The following is a 27017-nucleotide window of genomic DNA, read 5'->3' as shown; positions in this document are numbered from 1 at the left end:
GCCTTGTGTTGGGTACACAGGTTCAGTTTCTGACCTGGCCCTCTTTGCTGTTTGTGTGCGTGTTCCTGTAACTGCCCCTTTCTTAGTGCGGTGACACAGAGAGGTTAATTTGGGGATCTAGAATAACTTATCCTCGTCCAGCATCCACTACCTTTGGGGTGGTTCCAGCCCCCTTTCACCACTCTCATGTCAGCCCCAAAGGTAGGGGATTGGGATTTTGTCACATATTTTATAAGAAAAAGATCTGCTTCCGCACTACAGTTTTTCAACAGAAAACCACAGCCTTTTGGCACACCTTCAAACGACGTTTGAGCTTAAAATATTTGGTGGTCAACAAATTGCCTAGTTTTGACGGTGTCCAGTGATGAAGTCACCTGGGAAATGGCTGCCAGTGGGTGACATTTGCCAAAAAATGCACCCTCAGTAAAATCGAACACTTTCCCCAAATATTCTACGATTGGAGTTTATAATATAAAAGGAGACCCCTCTTAGAATATATGGGGAAAGTATTTTAGGGGTCTGGCGACTTTTTCCAGGCGACATTATCACATGGAATCGTTGACAGAGCAATAAGGCACAGGTATTTATTAAATGAAGGTATGTTTGTTGATGCTTCAATAAGATAACATCCGAAGATGTCATACAACCCCCAGACCATGGAACTATAGCGTTCTCCTACTATTGTTGTTTAAAAGCAATCAAGTTTAATTAGGCCTTTAAACTTGTATACTGTCAGTTTAAGTATTTTTTCGTTTTTTTGTTAAGTTGTGTGCAATATGATGTTTTTTCCATTTTGGTACTACTAGAGAAGTGTATGTCTTGGAGGTACAAACTTCAATATGCCTACAGATGGGTAACATACCATGCGTTGCACTCACTCCTGCAGCTTTGGCAGGGCACATTTAAGTAAGGTGTTCATTGTATCTGTTTTATTTTACATAGAAATGAGGACCGTCATGAATACACATAACTAATATTTCGTTAACTTACTTATGTGTTTCCTAGGCACAGTTAAAAGCAAAAAGGTGCATGGCTGTCACAACATCCATACGTGATGATGTGGATGTTGGATGACATTCCTACATGGTGATGTGGCTATTTAAAAAGGAACCAAATATAAAATGTGACACGATCACAAACATTTTTTTACTTTTTTGGTCTCTCCATAAATGTGCATCGGCTGACAGATGGATGTGTGCACCATTGCCTTACTAAGGGGCATTAACTCGTCGTCAGTAAGGATGGAGCAGCTCCCCAGGGCGATGTTGGGTGGAAACTAAATGGCGTTCGCCAGTTGTAGTTGAACATATTATGTTACAGAGCCTCATGGTGCTGCCAGGAGCGTAAAGGATTGACAATGCTCCTATTCTCTTAATGTCTAGTTGAGATTGGTGAAAAGAAGAAAGATTGTGCATCTTGCAGGGATTCACCCGCAGGTGACATTACAAGTACAACTTGCTGCAGCTTTTGTATTAATGTGCAGTTCGTGCAACAGGTAGTGGGAACATCACAAATAAAGACTTCTTCCATCATCATTATGTGATCAGATGTTGGAGGTCAGAACAGTGGTAAAGCAGCCTTGTGTAAGAATAGGGTTGCAATTCCTGACAACTCAAGCTAGAGGAACCCTGCTCTGGCCGCAAATCTGACTTTGTAAGTTTCAAAGGATATGTCTTTGTGGATTTGGGCTGACCGAGTTTATGCGCGCCATATGCAATAAGGAACTAGATACAACGCCAGCTGATCGAGCAGGAGCGCCGACTCCACTGCTGGAGCAGTGGACGACCCCCTTCGCACACGGTAAGCCCGTGGCCGCTCTACCACTAATTATGAATAATTAGCTAAGCTGCATACAGCGCTGCCTACCGACGCATCCTGGTGCCGCTTTTCATCCAACTTAACCACCTTTAACAGCAGCCTGTAATCAGCTGCTGAACGTGCATATCCTTCCAGAGTGCGCACAGAATCCACAAGGGTTTCCCCGTTCCAAAATGGCCGCCCGATATCTGGGAGCTGCCCTACCTCGTCTCGAGTGAACCAGCCCCTGGGAAGCCACCGTAGGATTGGCTGGAGCCATCCTCAAATCTACGAGCCGATTCGCCGGCTGGCGAGAAGCCGGCCCGCCTCCTAAGGCCAGGCTACCAAGGCTTCCTGTCCCGAGCCTGTCCAGAGGCTGCCAGAGCCCAGGCCCCAAACCTCTGTTCGAGTGCCCTCCCACCCTCGGAACTCGTTCGCTGCTCGCAGGGACCCCTGATACCTCTTTAGAGAGGCTTGCCACCCGGCAACTCGAACTGTAAGTACCAACCCACTCGCAAGAAAGGTGACCCCACGTCCTGCCCGCCCGCCGGAACCACTGTGAACTGACACCATGTACTGTACTTATCTTCAGTGTAATGCCTATTAAGGAACTTCCACCTACGTATACCTTCATATTGCCTACCCTATTTCCAGGCCCAGGCCTGTTGTAGGCAACGCATACTCTTATACTACGCTTGTCCTCTACTGCCAGGCCTCACCAGCCAGTATAAAACTGGATAGTGCCACTGTCCTTCTAGGCGATACTGCACTGCACTGCAGCTTAAGAACGCTACTGAAAAAACCAGTTGTTGCTTCAGTGATTCCTACCCTAAGTGTGACTCCGTAACTCTATGCATTTAAGCTCTGGAGTGCTATATCGACTTTAGATGATGCCACCCGGCACCTTAGCCTTCATGTGTTACCACAACTTACTGCCTTCTAGCTTAGGTGTCTTGTCCATATTCTAAATGCTGCCATACTACACGTTAGTTTAAGAGTGCTACCGCAAGTCTAGTTGCTACGGCACTGCATTTTAACATTGTCAACCCAAGAGTGTTATGCCATATTGAGTTGCTACTACATTCCATCCTAGCATTTTCAGCCCAAGAGTGTTATGCCAAATCTAGTTGTTACTGCACTGCATATTAGCATTTTCAACCCAAAAAGTGTTATTTTTATTTTATTTTATTTATTTGTATATGGCTTTAAAAAAACCTTTACAAATTTAAACGATCAAATTTTAAACATAAGATCACATAATACAGAATACAAATACTGAGTAATCAAAAAGAAAATGGTAATCAAAAAGCATACAAACGGAGAGAACAGAACATTTACAGGTTAAATTTCCAAGACTTAAAATGAGAAAATCTCAAAATACGGAGAAAAACATATATTTCACATTCCAAACCACATAAAATTGAAACGACAATATTAGGAAATTAGATAAACTAAGGATACAAAACTAAACATAAAGATAATTTCACTTCCCAAACGGAATTTCAAATTGTATTAATTTAAAATCATTCTAATACATTAATATTTGACTGCTTATATCCAACCGAGTATATCATGGCAAACGAAAATAAAAATTCTCCATATACACAATTCATAGATTCAGTATCAAAAATGTATAAAATGATACTAAAACACTCATACAAAAGCAAAATTCATAGCTTTGAGTCTTAGACGTAACTAAGCACCCTGCTTATATTGTTACTCAATACAAAATCAGTTAATGATCCCAAAATTGATCGTTAATATCACTACAGCAATGCTGCCCAATTATATATCCAGTTTATGATAGATCACATTCAGCTTTCAGAAATCTTATTACTGCCAATTGCAGCGGAACTTGCTTGTCAAATAATATACATTTCCAGACTTGTTCTAAGTCCACATTGTATACATCTGACACAAATCTAGAGAAATAGACCAGTCTCCTAGACAACAAGGACGGACACTCAAGCAGCAGGTGTCTCAGCGTTTCCTTAGATGTATAATCATTACAATGTCTGCATGTTATTAATGAGCTTGCTTGTTTTGTCCTTACAGCAGCTATTTCTCCAGTTAGCATGACATTAAATCTGAATCTTAAGAAACAATTTCTCCACCCTCTATTAGGAAAGAGGTACAGATATGGTTCCATAACGCCCATATATTTATAATAAGAAACCATATGAGCGTATAGCTTAAATTGAGTTAATTCTTGGATTGTCCTTGCCCAATCAGCATTTTGTAAAAGCTGTTTTACTTTTTTAGGGTTCACCATAAGTGTTGTCAAAGATGCACCTATTCGGACCAACAATGTATTGCATATTTCCAACAGTTTGAGTAGAAATGTCGATTTCGGACTGCCCTGCTTCAGCCCTACTGACAAATCATTATACAAATTATTTTCTGTTTGAACAATTAAATTCCAAAATAATTGGAGACATTTCCACTCCACCATACTTTTAAAGGATTGAAGTCCATATTCGTAGCGAATTGCTACTATAGGGATTCAATTCGGCAAGCAATAGATCGATTTTCTGAGCATGGTGGATTCTAACCTGCTCACATCCAATCTACGGTTGATAAATGGTATTTCACTCCCATAAAGAATTTTCGGTGTTGCTTTTAATTTATAAAATCTCATGGCAGGAGTGTAAAAAAATCCTCCAAACTTATGGTCCACTACTCGCAACTGGGTGCTACATACTTTAACTTTGGACAGATAGTGATTTAATATTTGATCACTATAGCTTTTGCATTTACAAAAAAACCCAAGTAGATCATTGAGTTTTTAATTGCTAGTTTGGATTTATCTAAAAACCAGCTTTTTGAGGTTAGAGATCTTTTTCCACTGAAGCATAGAATATGTGATTTTAATGGATTAACCTATAGGCCGTTGTTTGCCATATATTTCGCAAATGCTGATAGCAGACGTTGGAGTCCTACCGGCGATCTATCAAATAATAGTCATCAGCGTAGGAATACCAACAATATTTCTTGCCTTCTAAATTCGGTTGTATGAAGGCAGCCTTCTCGAGCCAAGGGCCTATATCAGATGTATATAGATAGTATAATGTCGGGGCAAAAATACACCCCTTTCGGAGTCCATTAGATGTTTTAATTGGCTCCGAATCTGGCCGTCAGAACTCAGACGGACTTGGATCATAGACCCTTCATGTAAGTGTATCAGGGTATCCAGAATGTCTCTCGGGAGTGTCAGTAAGGCAAGCTTCTTCCACAGGGTTATTCGATTCACTCGATCGAAGGCGAGAGACAGATCCATGCTGGCCAAATATATCAGACTCGCCCCCTTTTGCCACCCCAATTCTTGAAGCAAGGAGATCAGCAGCCCTCCCGCTAATGTTCCAATACCTTTTCTGAAGCCAAATTGACAAGATGAATAAACCTTTTCACTAGTAGCCCATTGTTCAATCCTTTGGAGAAGAAGACTAGCATATATCTTTGAGTCTGAGTCCATTAGGGCAATAGGCCGAAAGTTTGAAGGCATGGATCTGTCTCCCTTTTTATAAATAGGGATGATGTAACTCATGTTCCAAGAGCTGGGGATGATCTTTGTTCTACTTATATCTTCAAAGAGGAGATAAAGGCCTTTCAACCATTTATCCTTATTACCCTTAAAGAGGGCATTTGAAATCCTGTTGGGACCTGCTGATCTAGAAGAGTTTGCCTTGGTTATCCTCTAAGCAATTTTTTCAATTGAAAAGTTGCCCGACCATTGCTGAGTTTCCCCATTATAACAGTGTTTTGGGATGTGCTCCTCGCTTGCATACAATTTCTCAAAATGTTCTTTCCATGTTTGTTCATTAATAGGGTTAAGATTATGTGCAACTGGAGATTTTGAGGTACTATTTATGAGCTGCCAAAATTGTTTTACAGAATTATTTTTTAAGGAGCTCAACATTTCCTCATTATCTGCTTGTAGCAACATAAATTTGTAGTTTCTGATCCAGTTTCTGTATGCCTGTTTCACATATTTGATTCCCTGTAGTCTTGATTTATCTGGAAGTTCAAGCAGACGAATTTGTCTTACAGTGCGGCGTAATAAAATCTTACTCGCACGTACTAATGAATCGTATTTATGAATATGTTTATAGGGTGCCTGAGTTTTGGATCTCTTTACTGATTTTTCAATAAGGTTTTTTTACATAAAGGCCAAAACGATCGTGAGTAAACCTAATTTTTTTTTCTTCAAAAGTAGTATTTTCGTGGTCTTTACAAAAAAGATCATTGCATGCATTAACATTGCCTGGGTGCCAAGTGATTCTATTATTTCCTGGATTTAGAACCAGATTACCTGCCATCTGCTTGCCCGGAGTGCTTTTAATCGAAATATGCAAATTCAGTTACAGTATCTTGTGATCACTTATCAATGTAGGGCTTAATCTAAGACTCTCTATCAGGTTAAACAGGTCAGCTGATATATATATATATAATCTATTGTGGAAGATTTTTCTCCTGATGTCCAAGTGATGTAAGGGACATCCGGGCCCAGCAAATCAAAAGTTGCTTTGAGGCCCCACGTTTTAAATAACATATTCCAGCAATAACGATAATTTTTTCTATAAGTCATTGTCCTGCATTTATCCTCAGTTTCATTAGTGGACTCAACCCTTGAGATATCGAAGGGCATAGCAGATCCCTCCTTTGATAGCAACATATTTGTATTCAGATCCCCCATCATCAATATCTGAAGCCCTGGATATTTGCAAAAACATTTCTCCGTAATTACTTCAATTTTGGTAGTTAATTCACATAGATTGGACCCTGGAGACCAGTATATATTCCATATTAGCATATAGGCCATACTCTCCACCTTTACAAGAGCCCCCAGCCAGATGGAGGAATTAAGAAGGATTCAATCCTGGTGATGCCAATGCCCAGTTTGATTGCCAAGAGTAGTCCCCCCTTCGGTCGACCTCTCTGGCCTTTAGTAGCCAGTAGGTGGAGACACTCAAAGCCATCCATCTGGGCATTGGTAGTCATCCATGTCTCTTGAATACATATGATGCTTTTAGTTCTTAATAGCTGACATAATTCAATAGACGAGAATAGATGAAAATTCCCTCTAGAATTCCATGACAATATTGCAAAGGTAGTGTCCTGAATTATGTCTGTTGTTTGAGATTTTGGAGCTGAAATATTGAGTTTCGAAGACTCAAGGCGAGCCATCTCCAGCTCGGATCTTGATCCTCGAGGCTCACTGGGTTTTTTTGTTGGTGTTGTTGTTGGAAGTCCCTCCATGGAACCCAATATCACTTGTCCCTGTGTGTTCAAGCCCTCGTTCTGAGGGCTGCCATCCCCAAAGATCAGTATGTCAAATCCCCTCCTATTGAACTGATCAAGTTCCCGTAAGACATTTCTGAAAACCAACTTAGAATAGAAGACTAGTCTTACATGATCCAGACAGTGTGGATGAATGAAGTCTACCCTTTTGATATCTGCAGTGGTCAAATTGGCCAATGCTGGAATATCATTCAAGAGTTGCATACTTCTGTTGCGATTCATTACAGGTTGTGATCCGCAATCAAAAAGAGGAAATATCAGTATACTTGGAAGTTCGAGAGAGCAAGGTTTTCTCCATTGGATAGGTCTAAGTTCCGTATCCATATAGTGTTTCGGAGAACGTTCCTCAGTTTCTCCTTCCCATGTTCCATCCACAGGCGCTTGGTTGAGCCTGGGCACGGACTTGGATCTTGGATTATTCTCCCAGGAATTCGAATCCTGAGGCAGCGGGTTCTGAGACCTAAGTTCCACCGCATGACTATCGTCTTCCTGTTGCATCGAAATAAAGGCAGAGTTCGATACTCCCATTGATGGGCGAACTTCCGCTTACTGGATGGCTCTGCTCCTGATTGCCTCCTCTACGGCTGAGCCAATCAGCAGCGCAATCTCATCCTTACTCATCATGATTGTACCCCGTGGTCCCGAAGTCGGGATAATCACGGGACATGGGGCCTCTAAGATTTTGTCTATCTTGGATGGGGGATCCTCTGTCTGCGGCAATGAGTTTAATTCTACACGTGGCAATAGATCCTTGTTAGACTGGAAAGCCTTTGCTTCAGGATTCAATACGGGAAGCTTATCATTTAATTTTATACACTGCCCAGTCTGAGAATGCATATTATTATTGAACAATGGGGTTTTTGTACAGCATGGGGCTGTTTTATTTGCGGGATTAACAGTCCCACCAGATATGGGGATTTCAGCATCCAACACAGTTCTTTCTCTCAATGCTTCATCCACCACTGCACTAATCAGCTGAGCTATTTCGGATTTACTCATTGATGTCATTTCCGAGGGATTAAAATCCAAATTACTCACCCTTCCCTGTGCCTCAGAGATGCTGCTTTTCTTAGATGGGCCTCCCCCTTTCTGTATTACTGAATCCTGTCCATCCTGTACCAATGGATCACCCTCCTTCAGAGGCTCAGTTGTCGAAATTGTTCTGGGTTGGGGACTCAGGCTTAGGTGAATTTGATTTCAGAAATAGGCCATAACTTTCTTTGTGTTCCATGTGTAATGCCTCCATACCCTTTTCAAAGGATTTTTTGGTTTTAGTAGATTTGGTTTTGGTTAATGATGATTTATGGGACATTTCATCTGAGAGGGTATTGGATGGATTAGAGTAAGATCCGTCCCCTTGTTTGTTTATCAAATCTATGGGCTCTATTATTTCTACATCAGAGTCCATATTTTGTATCTTTTCTTCCCTGATGAAATTTCTCCATGTATTCTTATTTCTTCGATTAAAGAATGATGAATTTCCATTCCCCCTATTTCTCTTTTTTGATTTTTTATTCTTTTTATTAGTATTACAGCCTTCTCGACAGGTTGTTTATTCTTGGAAAATTGCTTGGATACCATTAATTTTGGTACATGGGTGGTCTGAATTGCTTCCTCTCTTAAGTCATCGCTACCATCTATTTTTTTATTTAATGGTAATCCTAAAGCTACCAACTTTGACACTAGCTTTGTGGGCATAAGCTCCAAAGTGTCCAGGCAAATTTTGCCTTGCGACAGCTGTCTGCCTGTCAAGATTCGTAATTCCATGAGTTCCGTAGAGTGGGATTTTAGGCTGAGTAACCCTCCCAATTCAGAGGGAGAGTCCATCTGAGGATCAGATGTGTTTGAAGGATCCATCAGATGTAAAGACAAATCTTGCAAGTCCCCATCTGCTGAAAAGAAATCAGGCGGTGTATCCAGAAAAGAGGTCTCTGGTATCACTACTGCCTCTACTCTTGGTACAGTCCCAGTCGAGCTGACCTCAGACTCTTCCTCCTGTTGGATCCGTGCTCGACCCCCCGGCAAAATCATGGAAGAATGTGCTGCTGCCTCAGACTCCAACAACAGAGAGTCACTAGGTTCAGGAAGAGAGAGAGGGAGTGGCATGTTCATTGCTATTCTTAAAGTATTTTTTACCGGAGTAAAAATCAGGGCAGCTGACAAAATATCATCATAGTCTTATCCCCTGAACGGTACTACTTCTTGTGGAGGGGCCAACAGCCGGACCCCAAGAGTACACATATTCAATACTATTTCTCCGCCTTGACATTCCAGAAGTGGGCTTCCCCAAAAAGGCGGATTTTGAATCTAGCCCCAAAATCAATCTCCCCAGCAGACTGTCCTTTTGGCTCACAATCTTTTTACGTGCCCTATAACCTTAGCTCCTTGGACACCCTGGGTAATTGTCTATACACATAAATCCTAGGCAAAGGCAGGTATCTCTGTGCCCTTTAACTCCACCATCTTACTACTCTTAACGGGCCTGTCTACAGCCAGCCCCTACCAACATTCACTTGACACAGATCCCTGCTCCTCCACCGCACTCCAACACAATCTAGTCCCCCTACCTGGTATATGCCAACAATATGTTCTCAACCACAGGCAATCAGGAGCAGTATGCTATGCTCTAAGCAACAAGTACAAGCTGCCGACTGCACGCTGTACCGCGAACAGCCAACAGCGTATTTTCTGTACTTCTGTGTGCGGAAAGTGTGCTTAACCAGAGATGTACAAAAACAGCCCAAAACACACTAATTCACAGGTTTGTCTTACCTACAAGTACCCCAACACTGAGGTTCGTTTCACTATGAATAGTCGCCGGGGGAGTTTGGCTCAGTGAAAGATGTAAATAATAATTATGTAAAATGCCCGCACCACGCACTGCTGACAGTAAACAGTGCTTGCGGGTGCTTCCGAGGTGCGCGCGCTGGTGCGCTGCACTGTGGGTAATTGTAGAGGAAAGTCGGGACAGCCAGGGGGGCGGGATCAGTGACGCTTATTGAGAAGCAAGAGAAACAGAAAATGTAGGTGAGGTTACTTAGCTACAGCAAATCTGGTTTAGTACAGCATACTAAAGAAGCAGACTAAAAGAGTCTCCCCTTGAAACCGTGTGTTACAACAAGTCCAGTAATGTCCGCATAAGTGCTGGTTCCCAGTATAGTCACCTCCAGGCAACAGCGGTGTTGCTTCCAAAGACGTCCTCTTGCCGGCGACAGCAGCAGCGGCATACAAGGAGGTCCGCACAGTAAACAGTGCTTGCGGGTGCTTCCGAGGTGCGCGCGCTGCACTGTGGGTAATTGTAGAGGAAAGTCGGGACAGCCAGGGGGCGGGATCAGTGACGCTTACTCCAGGCAACAGCGGTGTTGCTTCCAAAGACGTCCTCTTGCCAGCGACAGCAGCAGCGGCATACGAGGACATCCGCACAGTGAACAGTGCTTGCGGGTGCTTCCAAAAAGTGTTATGCCAAATCTAGTTGTTACTGCACTGCATATTAGCATTTTCAACCCAAAAGTGTTATGCCAAATCTAGTTGTTACTGCACTGCATATTAGCATTTTCAACCCAAAAGTGTTATGCCAAATCTAGTTGTTACTGCACTGCATATTAGCATTTTCAACCCAAGAGTGTTATGCCAAAGTTAGTCGCTACTGCACTGCATTTTAGCATTCTTAGCTTAAGAGTGCTATTCCAAACATAGCAGCTGCCCCACCAACTAGTTGTTGCCTCACTATATCTTAAACCAAGTTTTACCTTAGACCTAGCTTTCATACTACTCACTAAATTATAGCCTGAATGTTACCTTAAAACCCAGGTGTCGCCCCATCATACGCACATGCCACTATCAGCCGCAACTAAGCTCACCCTATATGCCCACCCAGCCCAGGCTACCGGCACTGTGCAACCCTGTAACCAGACAATGATCACCTGGCTCACTCTCACTATGTTCCCCTTTTGCATCATGCAGGACAATGTACCTTGCAGCGGCAATAGCTTTGTAGCCTTCAATGACGGCCTAGCCAAACTTGGATGTCCAAGACACTATCCGATCCCCTGCCCGACACCTTTCCTACCGTCCCTGACACCCTTCCCACCTAGCTACCACCCCCACCTTACCACCGCCAATGACAACAGCTACCCAGCCATTGCCACCCTTAACATAACGCTTGACCGCATTAAACCCAGCGATCCAAGCATACCATTTCCCGCCACCAAGCCCAACTACTCTAAATGCAACACCAAGCTCACCTCTCCTAAGCCTGCAGAACCTTTACGCTCGATCAACCCCAACCTTGTAGCTCGCAACAATAGACTAGGCGCCAGGATCCCCTTCACTGCTAGCAGGATCCCTGCCAAACTCTACACCAAAACTAACAAGAAACCTGAGGACCCTAACAAACCCGTACCACCCCCACTAAAAGGCGCCCTACTTAACGTCAGATCCCTCGCCGCACACCCCACAGAAATCGCAGACATCATTCTAACCAATGATCTTGACTTCCTCGCCCTAACTAGAACTTGGCTACATGAAGCGTCAGGACCTTACCTCTCGCTAGCTATCCCTGACAACTATTCTATCCTTAGAGCTGATAGACCTAATGCTAGGGGAGGAGGCATTGCGATCATATCCAAATCATCACTACACTGCAGATCAATCTCCTCCTCATCACCCAAATCCTGCAAGCTACTCACAGTCAAGCTACAAACTTCACCCAATAGCACTATCTCTTTTCACATTATATATAGACCCCCAGGCCCACCAAGAGCCTTCGAAGAAGACATTACCTCGCTTATTGCTGAAAATTCCAAGCCTCTAGCACAAACTATCATCCTCGGAGACTTCAACCTCGGTTACAATGACCCTAATGACGCCACAGCTATATCATTAGCCAACACCCTATCTGAGCACGGCTTCGCACAACTTAGTGTCTCTCCCACTCACCAGAAAGGCAGAACTATCGACTGGGTAGCAGTCCTCAACTGCAATACCACCTGTAAGGCCCCCCCAACCGCTCGCATGGACGGATCACTACCTCATCCCTATTGAAATCAACACCAATCGTGTAGCACCAAAAAATTGCCCAATGGCACCAGCCTGTCCGACTAGAAATAAACGCAACATCACGGCCGAAGCCTTACTACCCCTGGTCCTACCCACCTTAAACGCACTACCAGCCAATGCCAACCTAAACCTTCTGATTGACACCTTCAGCAAATCTATGGCCAACGCCATTGATACCATCGCCCTACTGAAACTACGAAAAAGGTAAACCAAGAGCTCATTTGAACTCTTGGTACACCCCCGAACTTAAGTTACTCAGGAAAAAGAAAGCCAAGCTAGAACTCCTATGGAAAACAAATCCATCAGCTGAAAATAAATCCAATCTTACGAATATATCCTCACTGTACAAAAGGGAGATAATTCCCACTAAAAAAGATGCTTATAATGTCAGGATAGATCAGGCAGGCTCATGTACCAAAGAACTCTTTAAAATACTTAAGGAACTTGAAAATCCCATTCCACCTTCAGATACCTGCACGAAGGACAAACCATGGTGCACCAGCATCCAAAACGCCCTCAATAAGAAAATCACAGGACTCCAAACTAAAATTGAGGACAAACGCCAACAACTCTCTAGTAACAAACCTACCAGTCCAAGTTTACCAACGCCATTCGTAGCCAATGCTGGCTTCACATTTAAGTAGGTAACTACATTAGAAGTTCAAAAAATCATTTCCCCCTTATAATCCTCTAACTGTAAAGGGCACAGCTGTCCTGTCCAAATCATAAAAGACGCAGCTAGAGATCTATATCCCCTTTCATCACCAAATTAATTAATCTATCCTTCGCCAACAATTCAGTCCCCAACCACCTAGAACAATCTTGGGTCCTCCCACTCTTAAAAAAACAATCCCTAGACCCAGCCATACCTACCAACTATAAACCCATCACCACTGTCCCATTCCTGTTAAAAATCCTGGACAGAGTTGCGTACCTCCAAATTCAATAATATTTGGAATCCAACCAACTGCTTGGTATACGTCAATCTGGCTTTAGACCTCAACATGGAACAGAAACTGCCCTTGTTGACCTCAAAAGTCAGATTGATGAAATCATAGACAAAGGCAATGCCGCCATCCTACTCCTTTTGGACCTCTCAGCGGCTTTCGATTTAGTTGATCACGAAATCCTCTGCAGACACCTTTCTACCGCAGCACACTTCTCCCCCTCCGCCACCACATGGATACAATCCTTTCTAAAAAACAGAACCATGAGGGTCTTCTCTAGAATAGCAGCTGCTGACCCTATCCCTATCACATGCAGAGTCCCACAGGGCTCCTGTGTCTCCCCCACTTTGTACAACATATTTACAAAGCCACTATTCGACAAACTGGACCGTCTGGGTGTCACTTATACTAATTACGCAGATGACACCCAGATACTCCTCACCATCTCAGGCAACTACAACGTGGACGTCACCCGGATTAACGATATCTTCTCCATCATTCAGGCATGGATGGCCACACACGGCCTATGCCTGAACGATGAGAAGACAGAGCTGCTCCTTGTCGGCTCTCCCAGTAACTTATCAAAACTGAGCCCTAGCTTCAGTAACATCATCATCGATGGCAATATCATCCCCATTGTCAAAAGCGTAAAAACCCTTGGATTTTACCTCAACGCCAACACCAATCTCTCCAAACAAATCAACATGACCGTCTCAGCTACTGCATACACTGGCAAGCTAGTTAAGGCCAGTAGACCCTTCCTATCCCCTAATAGTTGCCTCACACTCGCCAGGGCCCTCATACAGTCCAAACTGGACTATTGCAACAGCCTGTATCTAGGTGCCAACCAAGCTATAATTAACAAACTTCAGGTGCTCCAAAACAATGCACTTCGTGCAGCACTCAACATCCCTAGCCGAGAGCACATCTCCACAATCAGGAAGTCCTGCAAATGGCTCTCCATAAAACAAAAAATTGACTTAAAAACTATCTGCCTTACCTACAAAGCCTTAAACCACCTAGCCCCACCCTACCTCACCAATACATTTACCATGAAATCAGCCACTAGAATCACTAGATCCGCTAATACTTTTTACCTCACAGTACCCAGATTCACCCTAAAGAGAGCTGGCGGCTCCAGCTTCACAGTGCTTGCCTCCCGACTTTGGAACACCTTACCACTCAACATCAAAACTATTGAGTCCTTTCAGATTTTTAGGAGACATGTTATTGGTTGGCTACTGAACAAAATGTAGCACTCATCTCCTTCGTGAATCTTCTAAGAACATGACTGTTTAATCTTGCTTGTAAACTGTATAACCTGTTGTACCATGTAATGTATATACCCTACTTTGTAACCGCCCTCTTAAGCGCCCTTCTACCTCCGGGTCTGGAGCGCTATATAAATAATATAAACAAACAAACAAACAAACAATGCAGGCTGCATGAGTGAATGATGTGGGCAAGCAAGTGGGCATGAATATTGCAAAAAATTATTGGTGGCCGAGATGAACCACACACAGGAGTGGATGGAAGTTTCATGTAAATTGGCCCCGGTTCCACAGTTTTGAAACCGTCAGTAAGAGAAAAGGGTAGCCTTTTCAGAATGTCCACGGACTTCATGCAGACAGGCAGGCACAATGGTACGGTTGGGTCTGTAAAGTGCTGCAGAAAGTCGAGAATAGTGGGAGTCACGACACAAATTGTCACCTACCATCATGTACACAAGGCTGGGCAGTCCTGTAAGCACCCACTCAATGACCGTATTGGTGTGAAACCTGCCTCAGCAGGGTCACAGCAACCTGAGGACTGAATGACTGAGACATTGATGCTGGCGGGTGACCGGCTTATACAATCATTTTAAGGAGTCTGAGAGGAGGCATGTGATCCAAAATCTTGCTGGAGATCAAGTTTCAAGTGAAGGTTTGTGGAAAAGAGACGGACTTCCACTCTCTTGAAAGAGTGAGACACCTCAACAGGCAAGAGAGAGATGCAGCTTCTCCAATGAGACAGGCTGATACCATAAGCGATCTTCATTAATAAGCAAGTATGCCCTCTGCGAAAGAGGATCCAACTGGCTATCACTATTGCTAGGGCTAATAGCCACTTCTCCCCGCTGCAATATCGGGACCTTTTTGGTGTACTATGATTTAGAGCTGCCCTGTCCTGCACTACCGTGAGAAGACAACCTTCGCTGGTTATTGCCATTGAAAGGCCAATGGTAAATCAGCTCCCTTCAGAGAGGTACCCTCACTGGCTCTCCTGATTGATGGAGCAGCACCCATGATGAGACAAGGGGATGCAAGCTGGTTATTCCCGCTGAGTAAGCAGACTCTCCAATGGGACAGTTAGGAACTCTTGGGCTGCCAAAATAGAAGATAGGAATCCAATGGTCTGCCATCACTGACATAGGCCATTTCCCCTCCTATATCTGCTGCTTTTGTCGGGAAAGGTAGACTCTGGTTTACTATCATTGATGGAGCACAATCTTAAGCGAGATACAAAGCCGAGTCCAAGTGGGCCTATGGTTTCATAATATATGGGTGTTCATGATCACTCCAGTGGGTGGCAGGGCTCAGTTTCTGCTTGGAAGTAACTCCAGCCATAGAGAAATAGATGCAGTCAAGCAGCGTGGCAGCTATTCAAAAGGGAGTGCTAACCACAAGGGGGCAGTACGGAGCCGTATAGTTCCTTGGTTCTTTGTATTATGTTGCCACTGCATTACGACTCAAACCCGAGCGACATTGGCTGGCAACCGTTAACGCCATTTTGGAATTGTGTAGGCGCTAGGAGCAGATCTCTCCCGCAGCATGCACAAGATGTTGGGACTTGGTGTGTTTTATTGACATGATTGTTTATTTATTGACATGGTTGTTTATTTATTTATCAGATCTCAAGTGCATCCAACTGCACAGACTATCAAAGCCGTCGCCTGAACATCATGTACCAGGGGACATCTGGGGATCTTCGCTATGCGCATACCGTAAGCAGACTGACTGGAATCTTGTCACATCCAGCCCCGTGCAACAGCCGATGTTTATACATGAATATAAATTTCGATGGAAAAACAGTATATGGATGTTTTTTCAGTGAAAAGACTGCATACCAAGGTTACATGTCTTTTCATCGAAAGATGTACATCGAGGTGATGTTACATCGAATCTTTATTGAAAGATGTTTCATCGAATTGCCATACATAAAGTGTAAAGTGTTTATGCATAGAACAGAGTTTCGTTTATTATAAACAATTTACATTTTTTGCATGGAAAGTCGCTGAAACATAATGTTACAAGGAGCTGTCCAGGACTGAAGTCGAGTACAAAACGTACCAATCTAGTCTAGCACTGGACAGCTCCCTCTAACTTGTGTAGTGTCAGCGAGTGCACTTGACACTTTTATTTTAACTACCCAATAAAATAAATGTCCACAGTCCTGAAATAGCTCACTAATACTACACAAGTCAGAGGGAGCTGTCCAGTGCTGAAATCGATTCAATACAGTTACAATGTATTTCAGCGCTGGACAGCTCCCTCTAACTTATGTGGTGTTTATTTATTAACGGGAGGGGGGTCCCCCCTGGGGTGTCACCCCCTAACTAACCCAAACCCACATTTTGTTTATTGTTTATTTATTGAAATGCTTTTCCATCGAAATTCAATGAAAAAAAATTCAATAAATATTAATTTCGATGGAAAGGTATTTCAATCAATAAATTTAGATGGACAAAAAGTCTGAGTATTTTTTCGATGAAAAGACTGCATACCAATTAAAACGAGCAATAGCTCCAATATGAACGCACTGGCATCTGCACACATGCACGAACGCACACACACTTGCACCCTAGCTATCATCTATGTGTGTGTGTGCGTGTGTGTATATCTTGCTGTTGCGTTTTCTCTTTATCCTTCATGCACTCACTCACTAGCTCACTCTCTTGATTAGAGTCAGGTTTGGGAACTTGTTCTTGCCACCTACGCCTTATGTTTTTTTTTTTTTTTTTTTTTTTACTATTCTTTGCACTCACTGCTTTCATGCTCTCTTTCACCCTGCCAGGTCCCTTCTAGCACTAATTTGAAGTGTGATGTCTTCTTCTTCCTGGCAGTAATGCCACTGCTCTCTCTTTTCCACAGGTGAATGGGACAGCCTGTGCTGTTCCTCGCATGATGATTGCCATCCTTGAATCTAACCAATTGAAGGTGAGTGCCTCTGCACAGGAGTGTTATACTGATTAGGGGCATGGCTCATAGAACTATATATTGCGGTTTTACATCCGAAAAAATTGTGATGGACCCCTCAGGTGATCCAGGTGCCCATTATTTTACTGACTGCAATGCCATGTAGTAGCCAGATGGTCATTCTCGCCCCTAGTTCATAGAATGAGCCCGTGCTGGCCTGTTTGTATGCTTTCTCTCCCACTCTAGCAGCTAGGAAACGACTCTTTCTTTGTCTCTAGAGCTGCATCTAGATCAGGCTTGTCCAACCTTTTTGAATGTGGGTCCGAAGCATTCACTTTTTGTCACCCGGAGGGCCGGCGAGCCAAAAGTGAACACCCTGACCCAAAGCAGTATATTCAAAAGCGATGGTGTGTGACCTCTGACACAATGGCTTCACAGGCATAGCCATGCAGTCCCAAAGATAGCTTTTGGTGTTGGGGGGCAGTGATCAAAGGTTAGTTTCTTGTGATTTCTTCCAGTGTGTATGTGTTGATATTTCTCAGAAATAATGGGGGCGACCGAGCGTAGCGAGGGAGCTATAACGATCTAGGGAGGTTTTGGGGGGTCTCCCCCCCCCCAAGGTTTTTCTTCCAAATATGGGGCTGAAATTTTGCATTTTACAGCAGGAAAAGTGACCAAAAAGCCATAAGTTTACAATCAGTTCTAAAGGGGAACATGTACATTCCATGTCACTAACAGCAGACAAGAACATTGTAGAACACAACACATTTTAATGATCAATGTGTCCACAGTGTAAGACAGCACTGTCACTGATGTAACACATTGACATTCTGGTTGTGCCCAAAATATGCCTCTGTAGCAACATGTCTATGCTGGCTGTTCCCAATTTAGGCCAGCATTTTCCTCTACAAAGCATGATTGATGCTGCATGAGCATGTGCAGTGTGCCCAATACATATGCCAGCTTATCTCTGTAATACACATTAATTACTTCTGTGGTAATGAAAGAAGCATAATTCAATTCCAGGGGGCACCTGAGGCAGTAAAAGTCCTCCGCCACGGCCCGGTTTATTGGTCGGACCCAACATTGCAGAAATAAATTAATTAACCGTGTTCACGGACCCGACAAACATTGAACAAATAAATAAATCGGGCATGGGAGCCGACTTATGAATTTCCCGGGGGTGCCCAAACATAGGAAGTGACATAACCAGCACTTATATGACCGCATTTGCACGTAGTTGCCAACTTGGTGCGAGTGGTACGGGGGGTGCAGAACAGTGGAAACATTGGCTAGCATGTATTGCATATACTAAAGGCAAGTAAGAAGGAGGTTTAAGCCTTCCAGTTGCATTCCAGTAGGACCATACTACCCCTACTCCACCCCTCTATAATCATCCAGGTTGTAGTAGCCCTCAAAAGGCAGAGCAACACAACTAAAATAGGAGAACGAAATGCCATACCATCCTGTGAGAGTGTCAAACCTCAGAGCAAAGACTGTGCGTGTGCCTTGGAGCACAATCTCACTAATTTGGTGCAAATCGCGCAAGTGGGTACATGGGAATGCCATGCGTGTGTGTGGGCTGCATACCCCGGATCACTTGCTCATTTCTTCACTGTGAAACTCTGTCCAAGGCAGTACTGTCCCAATGGTGAGAAGTGTCGTATTTTCACATTAACTATGCTTAAGCACTTTGGGTTATTGAATAGTGCTGCTACATTCGGAGTAATTCCATCCCTTTAAATATATTAGCTCTTGTATAACCACAACAGTGTTGATTTATTCTGATGATGATGAAGATGATGTTAGACTTTCTCAATAGTTCTGGTTATGTATCGTTAAATGTATGCAGTGCCAGTAGAAATGACGCACCCTGGGTAGAGACAGTGAAGAGCAAATGCCGGCAGTTGGCATTGCCAGGCATCGCTGATCAACAAAAAATTTGGTAAATTCTCCCTAAAACCTACGGTAACCTTTTTCCAACAAAAGGTGGTTTCATCCCTGATATATGGCGGAGAAAATGCATTTGGTTGTGGGCACGAGGTGTGGAACTCGCTTGAAAACATCTTTTGGTCCAAAGTTCTACACCTCCCTAAGGGGACTTCGACAGCATGTGTAAGATACAAACTTGGGTACATCTCAATTCAAGCAAGAGTTGCCTGGAATCTTTTTAAGTCTTTTCAGGAAAACCATACAAACGAATCCGCCTTCACAAATTGCAATACGTTACAATCCATACTCCGAGAAAGCGCAAACAATCTTGTATCAATGGAATGAGTTGTGTCATGAGGTTCTCGACACATACGACATCATGACACAAACCTTGCTAGAAAATCCTGACTCTGCGAAATTGAAGCTGTGGAGAACAGATTGGATCAACACTTGTAAACTAAGATCGGAATCGCGAACAATGAAAGAAGCTCCTGAAGAGGCGAGAGCTTACGGCCGTCTCCCAGAATACCTGGCCTGTTTCCCGGATCAGTGGTCTAGAACCATATACTTACAGTTTAGGCTCAATGTACTGCCTACCAAGGAGCGACTATGCTTTTGGTCCCAGTCAAACGATTCCGATCTAGTGTCGACTATGCAAAGCCACAAATGAGATTCTCAAGCATCTGACAATGACGTGCTCTGGGCTAGAACAAGAAAGAAACATCATCTTTGACCCAATAACAGAGCCTGCCCTCTAATCGAGGGGGATGTCTAGAAGTGCGCCCTGTCGACGAAAGATGTGATTCATCTATGGATCTGGATGCAAAATATGTATTCTCTTGCTGTGTGTATCACGTTTTCTGGTCGTTGCTTTTCTTTTTTTTTTTTTTTTTAAGTTTTGAAAAAACCATAATAAAATAAAAAAAAAAATAATAATAATTCAGATCAGAGTCTAGGGGGAATAGCTCAGGGGCAACGTGCTCGCCTTGGAAGCAAGACGACAAGGAGCAACACAGGTTCGATCCCTCTGGCTATATTATACCTCTCTGTGCACCCCTCTTACCAAGAGGGGTGCACAGAGGGGTGCACAGATGTACAAATACACCCAACCCAAAACGATTTTTTTGAAATTGGGGGTCAGACTTGCTTTGCATCTGTGCTTCCATTTCTAAAAATCGTTTTGGGTTGGGTGTACCTCTACATCCGTGCACACAGATGTAGAAGTATACCCGAACCAAAACGATTTTTAGAAATTGAGGGACAGATGCAAAACAAGAGCATCTTGCTTTGCATCCGTCTCACAATTTTTAAACATTGTTTTTTACCCGGCTTTTACCCGGGCCGCCAGAGAGAGAGACAGTATGGATGGAACAAAGGGCCATCCATACTGCGTCTCTTCTCTCCGGCCTAGGGGGCTAGGGGGTCGGAGCACCTGCATACTCTGCGCCCATGAAACCGGGCCGTGGCCTGTAACTGCCTCTGGTGCTGGGGGCACCAGAGGCAGTTACAGACCACGGCCCGGTTTATTTATTTATTTGTTCAATGTTTGTCGGGTCAGTGGACCCGATTATTTTATTTATTTCTGCAAAACAGTGCCTGGAATGCCTGAGATGGGGCACAGACTGGTTGCCAAACGTCAGTGTTTAAGGCAAGATGGACACATTTTCCACTACAAAGCCTCTGATCTTGGTAAGGTATCTGATGGTAGAAGTCCCTGTGCAATTTAATGGAAATATGTTATAATTAAATAAAACCTCCTAAAACAAGACACATGTTGGGCTCAGAAACGTTGATAAAAAAGATTCTGCTGGAATACATGAGTAATTTCTTTTTATATTATTTTTATGCCTGGTGTCCTACTAAAATATTTACTCAATCACGAGATAAATAAGTAAAGTGTGATCCTCTCTGTAGTGTCTGCCCTCAATGTGTTTCAATTACTGCCTGTGCTCTGAAAAACCAATGCTTGAACATTGGGCCCCTATAGAGTGTTAAATCCATAATAACGCTTAATGTTCACAGTAAAGTTATATGCCCAATGTATCCTATAAACCCACCTTATTGAACTCGCCTGGTATAACCATACTATGGGCCTCTAGTATACTTTTCTAAACTACACAATAAAACATAATGCAAATAAAAATCAGCAAAACTCAACTTTAAATCACCCTCCCTACAATTCTAAAAGATCTGAAACCCTGAAATCTGTAATTCTAAAGTTTTTACGCTGACCAGAGGTAAGACAAACATTCTCAATATCCATGACGTTAACAAAAGTGGCTCCTCATTTCAGCTTCTACATTCTGAAAAAAGATTTTCCCACATGACGTTTGAAAAGATATTGAGCCTTATTCTGAGTGCAGCGGTAAGGGGTTAACGGCGCCGGTAAGGATGCTGGTGCCGTTAACCCCTTACTGCTGCATTCCGAGGTCCTTTAGCGGGTCCCGTAAACCAGCCGCCCTTAGCGGGATCCGCTAAAGAACCAAGGAGCTAATAACGGCCCTGTTATTAACGGGCCTGTTATTAGCTCCCTCCCCATTCCCATTTGAGCCCTATGGTGGCTCAAATGGGAATGGGGATGGCTTCCCTGAATGGGGAAATACCGGGTCCTCCAAGGTTGGAAAGACCCGGTAAGTCCCCATTCAGGGAACCCGGACCCGAGTTTGGAGGCAGCCATGCCGCAAATAGCGGCATGGCTACATGCAAACTCGTAATGAGGCCCATTTTTTCTAACCAACTTTCCTCATGCTTCTTCTCCTGGATCACTATAGTGGTCCTTTCTCTTCCATCTTCTATCAGTGTATAATATTCTCACTTACTCTTATTCCTACTATCCAATAAATAACCATACATTTCCTTCCCACATTGTAAAATGAACGTGTCTAGTGAGGATAAACCCTTCTTTTCGTGTGCCCATGGTGTACATGTTATAACCACTTATGCCCACACCAGCGGCTGTCTACCTCAGTACTTACTTCGCCTTCATTTGGAATGCTCCCTTACATCTTTGTACCAATACTCCTCATTTAACTGTACAAATATTGACCTGCTACCAACCTACTCAACTGAAACCGCTGATAATACTTTACTTTTTCTATATCCAATTTCAACAATCAGTATCTATAAAACATGATACTTCCTTTACTCATGCGTTTGTTCCTGCGAAAAGAAGGGGATTACTCCCTGGCTCCAAACTCGTCGCTGTACAATGTGTCACTAATCCTTTGGTAAAGTAATTACCACAAGGTAAGAAAAAGTAAGTACAGTAAGAAAGATCAAGGTCATTCCTCAGTGGAAGCCTTCATCCGCTATCTGTTATTTGGCATGCTCTCAATAAAAATACTACACCTTACACAGAGCCCTTGACTAGTCTACTACTAGACCTGGAACCATACATTTGTTTTACTTTCCGTTCTAAAGCCTGATCATGGCACTAATGTGCATCAAAGTGATATACCCAGATAAAGGCATGATATTTTAAAGCCAATTACATAAACATGCAAGCTCCTACTATGTTGGCTGATGGAAGACCTGTAACAGAAATATGCACTTCTCAGCACACATTCCCATCAATGCACAGCGCTGCTCTATTGGAAGTATTGAAAAAGGAATATGCACTTTTGAAACCTCCTAGGAGAGTGATGTTGCATACCCTGCAAACAAAATGGACATCTCCCACACTGTATTATACTAGTCCACTGAATGGCGTGGAACCTAAATCTGAACTGTTCAACCTTCTCAAGAGATGATATGGTGAGATCCTTCATACTTCTATGTTGGTTCAGTTGTTTCAAATTCTTTCACTTGTTACTGTTTTCCATTTCCGTCGTTTGAGCTTTCTCACAGCTGCACACACTTTTCAGACACATGCAATCAACACAAAGAAATCCCATCCATTAACCACTCTGCCCACAAACCCTCCCTGCAGCACTTCAGGAACTGTTCACTCCAGACACGTAGAGTAGTAAGGCTTTATGTACAAATATCCTTCACACAAGCAGAACAAATGAATGCGAAATTGGGGAGATTTGTAGCGAGGAAGAAAGCTGTAAGCTCACTGAGGGAGGAATGATGAAAGAAATGAGAGGGATGGAGGAGTGGAGATGGACAGGGAGCGAGAGAAAGAGAGCACATGCGCCACATATATTAACATCAGAAGCATGGGAGGTAATCTCTGGGAGGAGAATTCATGGGAGAAAACAACCTTATTTTGAGGTTTGTGAAATGTAATGTTGTCTGTGGTCTTCTGTACTGAGGCAGTGTGTATTATGGAGCGTGTGGTTCTGTATGGAGTCCTTTGTACAGTAAGGAAGAGTGCATACTGGGAAATATAGTCCTCTATACTGAGACTAGGGGACATTCTTGGTACATTTTTCTGCTAGGGCATTTGCTGTAAGTAAGGCGGAACACGATCTAATATCCGCTGTCCAGAAGGAACCCCTGTTCTGAGTGGACCAAACTGCATTCTGAGACATCTAAACCTTTGAGAAGGGATATGAGCTGGGATAAGGTGCATTCCTCTAAAAGGGTGTCATATGAAGGCACCTGACCTTAGTGATGCAAAATTCATCCTGGGGGAAGCAGTCTTCTGGAGACATTGGTACTGTGGAAGATGGAGTGCATTTGTAGAAATGTAGTGCAATGTGCACTTTCAAAACGGTGTGAGGCCGAGGGCAAATAGTAGAACAAGAAGTATTATTCTATCTTGTATCCTGTGCCTTGTGTACTTTTTCAGCTGTTCCTCACTCTCGCATCAACGCATGTCGTTATAACATTCCAATGTCTTATTTCAATAATTAAATATGGATATATATATTTCTGAGGGTTGTGGATCTGCTTAGAATCACATGATTTGCATAGGCCGACATCTAATGGTTGGTGCAGAGTACTACATCATTTATTTTCAATTTCAAAAAGAGATGTCGACGGGGTATGTTTATAATAGTATCTATCTAATGTGACGTGTACTGTACCCATGATCCTTCATGCGTCGAGGTCACTAGATTTTTTTTTTCCGCAAGCGGGTTGGTCGCATTTATAGTTAACTATTAATATAAATTATTATACTTCGAATCGCCTTTTTCCCCAGAGCTTGTTCATCGGAACCTGCCAACTTTCGACAATAACTTTGCATCTCTCATGGGTTCTGGAGCATTAGCGACAGCCTTCAACTCTTCAGTCTTCAACCTACACAGTAGGGAGAGTGGGTGGAAAAACATTTAACACATTTTAGGAAAATGTCTCCACACATTTTCCCCATAATATATATCATCCCACTGTTCTCCAGCGTTGAACATGGAGTAGACTCCTTTTGAATGTTGTCCCTCTTATAACCAGAAATAGCCATTGTTTTCCTAGAGACCACCAGGAGGCAAAATGACGCACGTGTAAAACCAAAGACGTTTAAGGATCGATGATCAAAACGCCGCGCAGCCTACGCATTGCAAGCTGAGGTATCGACGGAATACCCCACGACGCGTAAGAGTCTGAGACAGAGCAGGACTGTCCCGGTTTAATCAGTGACGCTGAGGGAAATGGAAAACTCCCAAGTGCCAGTCCCCAGCTCCGAATGTCAGGCGTCCCGCTCTGTTATGGAGACTTACCCTGGCAACAAGGGCAAACATGGCAAGCTGTGCTCACAAATTAAATAAGCCATTGTTTTTTGCCAGCTGGGGCTTCAACTATTTCTTTTGGAAAAAGCAACTTTGACAGTTTTAGTCAAATCTTTAAAATAAAAAGAGCTAGCCACCCTTTTTTGTTTAAAGTGACCACCCCTTTGCCTGCTGGAGGCAACTAAGTAAAGGTGACAAGGGTATTCACTTCATAGAGCCCCGAGACCTATCACACGATGGCTCGGGATTGGGCTTTTTGAAGCTGGCTGTACCTGAGTTTTGGTTTGCTCTCAGATAGTGGATTGGCTTGTTCTTAATAGCTCATTCATTATGTGTGCTTGAATGATTTTCTCATTCGGCTTTAAGATCTGCATCTGCAATCTTAGTTTTGGAGTTTGCTAGTTCTCGTGCTGCTTCTGTGAGCGGAGCTGCTGTGGCTCTACTCTCCAAAGTAAGTTTCTGAGCTACGCTGGCTATGTGAGAGAAATAAGTCAATCGTTGGGAGTTCTGTGTGTGTAGCAGGTACTATCTCTTTTTGATAAAAACGATCTTAAACAGTTTCAGCCATATCTTTAAGATAAAAAAGGACTAGCAGCCCTTTCCTTTTTAAAGTGACGGTCCCATCCATGCTTTAGGGGGCTAAATAAGGGTGACGAGGAGATTCCTGTCATACAGCCCCTAGGCACATGATCCACGGCTCTTGGGAGCCTCCAAGTCCTGAGTCACCCCGAGGCAGGGGACTTACTCACACCCTTTTTTAAGGTGAATAGCAGATTCCTTATCAGCATAAAGATGTGGTATTTGGAAGTGAATGAAATAGTCCAGACAAGAATTTATGATGGCTGTTACAATGTAGGTACAACCACTGACCCTGTTATTTTTACTTTTCCCATTCCAACCTTCTTTTCACTACTGTGGGGTAAAGAAATGCAAAATAAATTGTAAGATCAATCGCCATAATGTGGTAGGGACCATAATCTCGAGAATGTCCACATTATTCAAGTAAGCCTCCTTTCTTTTAAGTGGGAAATCTATTGCCAAATATAATGTAGATTACATTAGATCTAACGTAGATCTAATGTTATCTAAGGTGTGATCATAAGCTTGGCAGATAGCTCAAGAGCAAAGCACTCACCATTGGAACAGGATGAATGGTAGGATGCAGTGCATCATGGGTTTGATATCCTAGTCGGGCTTACTCAACCCTGAATCTTTCAAAATTTGATAAATTGAATACCACATATCGATAGCAATAGTGACAGTGATTATTACAGATCTTAGAAGCTGTAAGAATCCTGTATGAAGTGTTATGTAAATCACTAGATTATCATCATGTGACCATGTCTAAAATATCGGTTGACGTCTACATTGTAATTTCATAAAACACTGTCGCTGCTCTTATTTTCATATATCATCAGTGGCCTCTTGCATTTTTGCTGTTACACCACAACTGTTTATATTTAACATGTTTTCATTTACTCACAGGATGGCCAAGTACGAGTCCCAAAAGTCCTCCAATCCTACTTGGACACAGACATCATTAGCAAACCAGGATACATGCCCCAGAAATATATTGGACCAAACCAGCGGAAACCTGATAGCCAAGACACATGAGGAGCACAATGGTTCTTTTCTGCCCACTCCATTATCCAAAGACAGAGCTGTTCAGAACAACAGTACCTATACACTGAATGGGGTCATCCAACAGGGAACAGGAAGGGGGTAGGCAACAATGGATTGAAAGCTGGATCTGTGAAGCCTTTTATTTTAGTGCTTGAGGGTGACTTTAGTGGGAGTGTACTCCCACCTTTAGCCATCACTGATTGGACCATATGCGTGAGCGGAAGCATAATGAGGATTTGTATTTAGTGATAAAGGAATATTTCAGAATTGATTTTCATTTAATGAGAGAATGTTAATAAATCAGCCTAAACGACATGTGTCTTTTTCTTGTTTTTCAAGCAGGTAAACGATGAACATGACATCACAAAGGTCCCAACTCGCTATGCAATGTTATCCGAGGGCTGACAGATTTTGGCCTACAAATGCAATTGACCCGACTATACTGGCATTGGTCGAGAGTGGCATTATAAATCTCAAAAGCAGGTGGCATCCCATAAATTAAGACTTATACGTGTGTCTCGGAAAGAGACGCAGGGCTGTTAATTTGTGGGGAAGTATTGTTAGGGAGAGGGTGT

The 27017-nt window shown here is 43.1% G+C and overlaps 1 protein-coding gene across 4 annotated transcripts in view; it reads left to right on the top strand.

The window, feature by feature from the left end:
• The window catches only part of SARS2 (seryl-tRNA synthetase 2, mitochondrial), a 474855-nt gene extending 448098 nt beyond the window's left edge, over nt 1–26757 (top strand). For all 4 annotated transcript variants that reach the window (XM_069644221.1, XM_069644220.1, XM_069644222.1 and 1 more), the window contains 3 exons: nt 15991–16083; nt 17231–17296; nt 26305–26757. In XM_069644221.1, coding sequence (XP_069500322.1) covers nt 15991–16083; nt 17231–17296; nt 26305–26433 — 288 coding nt within the window. In that variant the 3' untranslated portion in view covers nt 26434–26757. The remainder of the gene's footprint in view (nt 1–15990; nt 16084–17230; nt 17297–26304) is intronic.
• Nucleotides 26758–27017: the final 260 nt, after the last annotated feature.

Source organism: Ambystoma mexicanum, chromosome 2p, assembly GCF_040938575.1.
Source record: "Ambystoma mexicanum isolate Mex_15411 chromosome 2p, UKY_AmexF1_1, whole genome shotgun sequence".
In the NCBI taxonomy this organism is placed as follows: Eukaryota; Metazoa; Chordata; class Amphibia; order Caudata; family Ambystomatidae; genus Ambystoma; species Ambystoma mexicanum.
This window is presented reverse-complemented; position numbering and strand designations above follow the sequence as displayed.